The 8377-nt window shown below is 45.4% G+C and overlaps 1 protein-coding gene across 1 annotated transcript; it reads left to right on the top strand.

Annotated features, from left to right (window-relative positions):
- The first annotated feature begins 5509 nt into the window (after window positions 1–5509).
- On the top strand, window positions 5510–7162 carry LOC119367387 (cytochrome b561 and DOMON domain-containing protein At5g47530-like). Its single transcript, XM_037632910.1, has 2 exons — window positions 5510–6234; window positions 6992–7162. Exon 1 carries the CDS (start codon window positions 5567–5569, stop codon window positions 6191–6193), a length of 627 nt encoding a protein of 208 aa, XP_037488807.1. The 5' UTR covers window positions 5510–5566; the 3' UTR covers window positions 6194–6234; window positions 6992–7162.
- The last annotated feature ends 1215 nt before the right edge of the window (window positions 7163–8377 follow it).

Below are 8377 nucleotides of genomic sequence, written 5' to 3'. Positions count from 1 at the left end.
GAAAAATAGACATTACAGCATATATTAGAAAAAAAAAATCTAACCATATATCTGGAAAAAGGTTAAACCTGCATAACATTTTTGTTCCATATGTATACGAAAAATGTATGTTGTGTGTGAAAAATGTATATAATCGAAACATATAGCTGAAAAAATGTTAATAGTGTATTTGAAATTTTTAAATGCATATAATAAATATTCCTGATGTATACAAAAAATATACAATATGTGTGAAAAAGTATACATGTGTTGAGAAAAAGGTATAAAAAGGAAAAAAAATAAAGAGAAAACGATAAAACTGGTGAAAACCAAAGAAAAAAAAAGAAAAATCGATGAAAACCATACAAAATCTAAAGAAAACGGTTGGAAATAGTGAAAAGTCGATAAAAAACTTGTGTGATGCTACAACATTGGGCCAGCCCATAGCACCGTGTTGTAGGTGAGAGATATTAAGTCTCCGTAACATGCAAGACATAGGCCCCACACCTATAGAAGGTTATGGACGAAAATATGAAGTGTCATCTTGTATATTTCATCTCTGTCTCCATGCATTATCATGGCGGCATATGATAAGTTAGACATCAAATCTGAAACCACTTTGTTGACTGATGAGGAATACTCTAGGCTCAAATTCACCCATGCTGAACTGCAGAAAATCTAGCTTCAAGAGGAAGTCAAGGCAAAGCAAAGATCTACGGGTAGAGATATTAGGGAGGGTGACAGGAACACTGACTATTTCCATGTGTTGGCAAACCAGAGGGGGAGGAAAACTATTATGCACTCTCTTGATGGCCCTCGTGGGCTAGTCACTGACACAAAAGGGATGCTAGATGTTGCCAGTAACTTCTATAAAAACCTGTTTAGATCAGAGGAGAGGAGTGGAGTTCATTTGAACCCATCCTTCTTCTCTGATGGTGAGAAAGTTAACACTAGTGAGAATGATATCCTAGAAGCTCCTTTCTCTGAGGAGGAAATCAAAAGAGCTGTCTTTGAATCATATTCAGATGGAGCTCCTGGCCCTGATGGAGTACCTTTTTTCTTTTACCAGCATTTTTGGGACCTTGTCAAAAAAGACCTGATAGCCATGTTTGAAGTTTTCCATAAGGGAGAGCTGGCTATCCATAGGCTTAATTTTGCCATGCTAACCCTTATCCCTAAGGAAGCTAATGCACCATGTATGAAGAAATTTAGGCCTATTAGTCTACTAAATTGCAGCTTTAAGATTTTCACCAAAGTCCTTACTAATAGAATGGCTAAAATCCTGCAAAGACTCGTAGCTAGTAATCAATCTACTTTTCTAAAAGGTAGATACATTTTGGAGAGTGTAGTCACTACTCATGAGGTTTTGCACTCTATCCACTCTAGTAAAAAGCAGGGTTTAGTCCTCAAATTAGATTATGAGAAAGCTTTTGATAAGGTGAATTTAGATTTCCTTGAAGAGTTACTTAGGAAAAGAGGCTTTGGGGAGAAATGGATCCAATGGATTTTGCAAATCACTAGGGGAGGATCAGTAGGTGTTAAGTTGAACAATACTGAAAGTGACTTCTTCCTGACTGGTAAAGGTTTGAGGCAGGGAGATCCCATTTCCCCCCTGCTCTTCAACCTGGTAGTTGATGTTCTTACTAGAATGCTGATGAAAGCAACTGGTCATAAGCTGATTGAAGGCCTGTGCCCTGAAATCTGCCCTGGGGGGTTATTTGTCTTCAATATGCTGATGACACCATCCTTTTCCTATGCAAGAACTTGGATCATGCTAAAAATCTTAAGATGGTGCTCTCTTGCTTTGAAAAGATCTCTGGGATGAGAATTAATTATAGCAAGAGTGAGCTCATCCCCATTAACTTAGAGGATAGTGAAGTATGTGATTACTTAGACACCATAGGGTGCTCTAGAGGTTCTTTCCCTATTAAGTATCTAGGAATACCTCTACATTATGATAAGCTTAGGAGAGAGGATGTCCAACCTCTGATTGATAAGATCATGAAAAGGATTGTTGGGTGGACAGGGAAACTTCGCTCTTACAAGGCGAGGATTGTCCTCATACAAGCCTGTCTAGCCAGCATCCCTGTCTATTTACTTTCTTTTTTCAAATTCCCCAAGTGGGCCATAGATCTTATAAATACCCAAATGGCAAACTGCCTTTGGAATGATTTTGAGGGCCATAGGAAGCTGCATTTGGCCAACTGGAGGCAGGTCTGTATGAAAAAAGAGTTTGGGGGGCTTGGCATGCCAAATCTCCAAGAGATTAACCTTTGCCTCCTAGGGTCTTGGGTCAAAAGATACTATGAAGGGGAAGGGAAACCATGGGAACTGATGATAGACCAGAAGTATTTGAGGGGAAAAACAAATGTGTTTACCACCAACACCTCCATGATTGTTTCCAGGTTTTGGAAAGGAGTCAAATCCATCATCCAAACTCTGAAGTTTGGATATAGATGGAACATAGGAATAGGAGATAGAATTAGGTTCTGGGAGGACACTTGGTTTGGTACCTCTCCCCTAGCATTTCAGTTCTGGCACATTTATATGCTCTGTAATGAGCAAACCAAAAGTGTTACAGAGGTCTGGAATGGTGAAAACCTGAAACTAACTTTTAGAAGGAATTTTGACAGCAAGCTGATGGAACAGTGGTACCAGCTTGTTGAGATTGCTAAAGGGATTACCTTCAGCGATGACCCAGATGCCCTCGTTTGGCAGCTTGAAAGCAATGGGGTCTACTCCTCCAGTTCTTTATATCATGTAATCAATTTTAGGGGGATGCAACCGCTGTTTCTCCCTGCGGTGTGGAAGCTGGCAGTTCCACCCAAGATTCATGTTTTCCTTTGGTTATTCTCACATAACAAACTGATGAGTAGGGATAACCTGAGGAAGAGGCACATTATCAAGCCGTTAGATTGTGTATTCTGTGCCAAAAATGAAACAAATCACCACCTATTCTTTGACTATGTAGTAGCCAAGAGTATTTGGTCTTTTGTCAACTGCTTTTTCCATAAGGAGCTAGGCACTAATTTTGAGTTTGTTGCTCGTTTTTGGATTTCTAACAAGCGGAATTTAGCTTTAAATATAGTTAGCTCTGCTGTCCTATGGTGTTTACGGAAATATAGGAACTCTATGATTTTTAACAACACCATTTGGACCTCTATTACCCATGTGTGGGGTCTGATACACAGAATGCTCAAATTCTGGGTGATCTTGACTCCGGAAGCAAGCAAATCCTAGGAGGAGGCGTTCTTGGATGCTCTGGCAAAAATGCTCTATCAACCTTTACTGATATTGAGTGGCTGAAGCTGAGAAGCAGCAACTTTGATGTGGGCGCGAGCTGGAACAACCTCAGGATCTCGGAGGACAAGACCTGTTTCCTATCCCCTGCCAAGAAGAGGGACACCAACGGCAAAGTCGCTATGAGCAGCCCAGTATCCACGCTCGCGATCTACTGGTCACCCCAGGCGGCTCTGGCGCCACCGCTCAAGTGCAGGAGGGGGGAAGAGCCATTTGTGATGTGATTTGCTGTAAAATGTCATTGTCATTTTCGGGCCTAGGTGCTTAGCACCAGTCTGAAGTGTGCTGAAAATTGCAATAAGTTTCGAACCCTTTTAGCTGGGGTTGTAAGACTTAACTCTGGTGGTTTCATTCGTTAATGGAGCCGGGGAGAGGCCTCCCTGTTCATCTAAAAAAAGTATTATGGCGGCTTCAAAGTTCTGAAATTTGAACTTGAAACTTCGACGTCATTTCCTGCACACTCGCCTTTGTCTTCATGCTTGATCATACTCCAATGCTCCTCCATCTTGTCCATACCTTCATCCCTCAACAATACAAATGTATCTAGTTTACGCAACACCATATTCTTATGAACATTATATGTAGTTATCAGAAATTAAATTAATTATCTAATTATTTAATTGGTTTGTGCAAGCTCTAGTGATTAGTCATTCTTTTCTAGAATTTGAACATGTGTAACAGCAGGGGTTGGAGTATAACGGTGATATAAATGTCCCCATCATGCCTCCACATTACATAGTGTGGGTCAGTGCAGTAGTAGATGCTCCGGGGTCTCACATGAGTGGATGTCTGGATAATGTGTTTGTGGTGGACCAGGGACCTACATGGAAGACATGGAAAGTGATGTTGATATCAGAGCCATATGAATTTCTTACAATGAACAATACCGTACGATCACCAGATGGATGCCTTGTTTGGAAGACATGATGGGCCATAATTTGGTCCCGATCCATGTGGGTCGGCCCAGTTGGAAACCATCCCCATGAAAGGCCTTAATGTGCGTTTGGTTTGGGCCAATGCAAAGAAATTCTCAGCCCAAACAACGTCCATCTACCCTAGTCTACGGGATCAAATGAATTGTCATGTGGAAGGAGCATCCATGTAAGTGTTGATATTATTGTTTTTGTTACCTTCTTATTGTTTTTGTTACCTTCTTGTTGGTCGAGTTCTCTGTGACTATTACATCATCTAATGCAAGGAGGGATTAAGTGGTGGAAGGGATTCAATCTAGACCCCTGGAATTTGCGGGCCCTGTGTGGTCGCGCATCCTGCACTGCACATGTCCATGGACGGCCCTGTTTCACATTAAACATGTGAAACTTTTATTTTGCAAAAAAAATGTGAACCTTTACTCAAAAAGAAAAACTAGACATGTCAAACCGCCTCGCAAACCCATGCTCCAAACTCTCACACTAGGGCGAACGACACACAAATGTTGGGCGAGATTGCGCATCACACTTTGCCTTTGGGAGAAGAAAACAAGAAATTATCATCCATACATATATTTATTTAATAATACTACAAAATAAAAAAGGCACTACAATAATATTGATTAGCTATTCTCAAAATATTCAAATGATGTTCCTAAAAATATATAATAAAATCATTTAACTATTTTCAGAATATGTTACAAGGGCACCGAGTGGTAAATATACATCAACTACACATGTGTAATTTCCAACAAACAATTGATCTTAGTCTCCTCAGTCGACCTGACGTAAAATCCGTGCAGGGTTTTACAATTTTTCGGAACTACGAGAACAAATCCTTGCATATTGTTGCACAAGATGAACATATTGTTACAATACGATAAGCATTTTCTTTAGATCTATTCAACTGAGATTTAGTTATTTGTGGGTCCACACAATAGTATATGTCACACCAACTGAACAAATCAATACAACAAGGTGAACATTTTTAGATACATATAAACAATTTTATAAAATCAACTAAGGCTTTGTTAATTCTCAGATGGAGAGAGTATTTTGGTTGCGGTGTGCTGCGCGGAGCTATTTACCACGCCATGACACCAACTAACGTTCCACGAGTACTGCCGACGAGTACATGGCCGGTGATCCAATTTCTAGGTCACCTACCCAGTTGATCTCATGTCAGACGCGGTTCACTTGTGTCACTGTACATTTCCGAGCAACTCTCAGCTTCCCCACCAAACCATAGCTCCTTTATAAACCCCATCTCCTTGCCTCTAATCCCACCGCACTAGCTAACCAGTACCTTCTCATTGCTCCACTCCACAGACAGCAACTCCATCATTTTCTCCCAAGAAATGGCAGCTTCAGCTCTCCACTCCACTGGCACTGCGGCCATGTCTCTCTCCCTCTTCCTGCTCGCAACCATCGCCGCCTCGTCCTTCTCTCCGGCCAACGCACAGGCGTCGTCGTCATGCGCGAGCCACACCTTCTCGAGCAACCAGCTCTACGTGTCGTGCGCCGCCCTGCCGCGCCTCGGCACCACGCTGCACTACAACTACACGGCCGCGGCCAACACCGTGGCCGTGGCGTTCCGCGCGCCGCAGACGAGCAAGGCCGGCGGGTGGGTGGCGTGGGGGCTCAACCCTAACGGCACGGGCATGGTGGGCACGCAGGCCGTGGTGGCGTTCCGGCACTCCAACGGCAGCCTCGTCGCGTACCCGACGCTGCTCGACAGCTACGCGCCGTCCATGGCGCCCGCAGACGCCGCGGAGCTGGCGTTCCCCGTGTCGGACGTGGCGGCGGAGTACGCAAAGAACGGCAAGGAGATGGTCGTGTACGCGACGGTCGCGCTGCCCGGGAAGGGGAGCAAGTTCACCCACGTGTGGCAGCAGGGGGGCTCGGTGGTGGACGACGTGCCGGCGGCGCACCCCACCACCGGGGATAACGTCCTCTCAACGGGCACCATCGATTTCAGCAAGTGAAAGTAACATAGGAGTATATGGAGTACGTACGTTCGTAGGTACTAGCACAAAAGCCCGTGCGTTGCAACGGGGAAGAAAATTGATGCATTGATTTGAGGAAAAGGCTAGTTTCGCCATTCACCAAAATGCCCATCAACGCGGCATACGGGTCATGCATGTACCCTTTTATCATGTCATCATTTCCTTTAATTAGAGCCATGCATGTATCTTTTTCTCATTTAATTTAATTAGAGCCAATCACACCATGCCAAGCCCATAAATCCTTCTAATTAGAGCCAATACAACATGGTTGCATCGTCCATATCCCCTTCATTATGGAGTTTTCTCTCCTTTTGGTATGCTGTTTCCTCTCTTTTTTGGTTTTGAAGATGACTTGCTGATATAAGTTGAATCTACTACAACTCACGTGTGTACATAAGTTGGTGAAATTTGATCTAAAGGAGCGAGGTAGGACTAATACTGATTGAATCAGTTCTTTACTACAATCCGATTATAGGCCGGCTGGCTATAGCCTTCGTGGCCCAACCCAGAGGTTAGGGGTTCGATACCCAATTAAAACATATATTTTTTACCTTTTTTCATGAAAGTGGCAGGAGCAGGCCCATCAAAGGAAGGTCGATGCCCAGCTAGTTGGGCCGTTGCACCTTCCGACTATGTTCTCCCATCGCATGAAAACACGGCCAGAAATTCACGTGAATAGTATCACCTCATTAGATTAAAAAAGGTCCAAATAACAAAATCACGTAGGCGGGACGAAACCAAGAATACCACCTTGCTTTATTAGTAGCTAATAATAGATGCTTATTATTCGTATATACGCGTGTCGTCTGTTCCGTATGTATGTGCCCGCGAGCCATCGCTCCCTTTATATATCGGTGTATGAATGCTTGTATTCAGCGCTCGGCGCAGAGTTATGAATACGTACTGTGTGTCTAACTTGTGCTCGGCATACCCCAGATTTAAATGAACGCAAATTATAGCGGGCGGAAAGAAGACGATGAGGATTCAGATGCCTGCGCCTGAGTTCACCGAATCGGAATCCAAACCGTCTCACGCTAGAATTCCAAAACGGAATCACGGTCCATAATCCATATAACCCATCAGAACCTAGCTCGGTCCTCTGGAACCGTAGCTCGTCTTTGCGCTTCAAAAGGCACATCAATTCAACCATGGCGATCAAACGATCCGCCGCCGATGTCCCGGCATCTCCCCCTCGGCCGCGGACGGCAAAGCGGATTCTCACCACCGACTCGCCGCCACCGCCGCCGCCTTACCTCCCTTCCGAGGTCATCTTCGGCATCCTGTCATGGCTGCCGTCCAGGTCCGTCCTCCGCTTCAGGTCCGTCTGCAAGTCCTGGCAGGCCATGCTATCCGACCCAGTTTTTATCACTGCTCATCACGAGTGCTCCAAGAAGATCCACCCGTCGCTGCTCATGGTGCCCTGCGCGTACGACCGCGACGATCTCCTCACGAACAAAAACGACAGCGCCTTCCGCATGTCCTTCTACAGGTACCGCGTCGGCGACGTGGAGGAGCTGGTGCACCAGGAGGAGCTGCCCCAAGGGATCGCCCTGTGGAGCAGCCCACTGCACTGCGACGGCCTGATCCTCATCTCCACCATGCGGCAGGAGCTGGTGGTCTGCAACCCGGCGACGAGGGAGTTCGTCACCTTACCAGAACGGAAGCACTACATCTTCGCCTTCCCGAGGGTGGGGTTCGGGTTCGACCCCCGCAGTAAGAAGTACAAGGTGGCGAGGTTCTTCTACGAAGAAAACCTTCCCAACAGCAAGAAGTACAGGCTCGTCTGCAGGTTCGAGGTGCTCACCCTCGGCACCGATTCATGGCGGCAGACGGCAGACCCGCCGCACTGGATTGTCGGACAAACTCCGGCTCATGTCAATGGTTACATCTACTGGACATGTGTTTTAAACCAAGGTCGCGTGACTCCATCCAATTCATTCGTCCGGTTCAGCTTGGCCGACGAGGAGTTCAGCTTGGTTCCACATCCTCCGTCTGATTTCAGGCCTGCCCGCTTCGTGGAGTTGGAGGGCCAGCTGTGCTGCGTCTGCTTGGGCTTCACAAACCTAGAGCTCGAGGTTTGGACCATGAGCTTCGGGGTCGATCAGAGCCCCGAGTGGAGTCGACGCTGGGCTACGGTGATCCATCGTCCTGATGACTTTTTTT

Source organism: Triticum dicoccoides, chromosome 2B (assembly GCF_002162155.2).
Source record: "Triticum dicoccoides isolate Atlit2015 ecotype Zavitan chromosome 2B, WEW_v2.0, whole genome shotgun sequence".
NCBI lineage: Eukaryota > Viridiplantae > Streptophyta > Magnoliopsida > Poales > Poaceae > Triticum > Triticum dicoccoides.
This window is presented reverse-complemented; position numbering and strand designations above follow the sequence as displayed.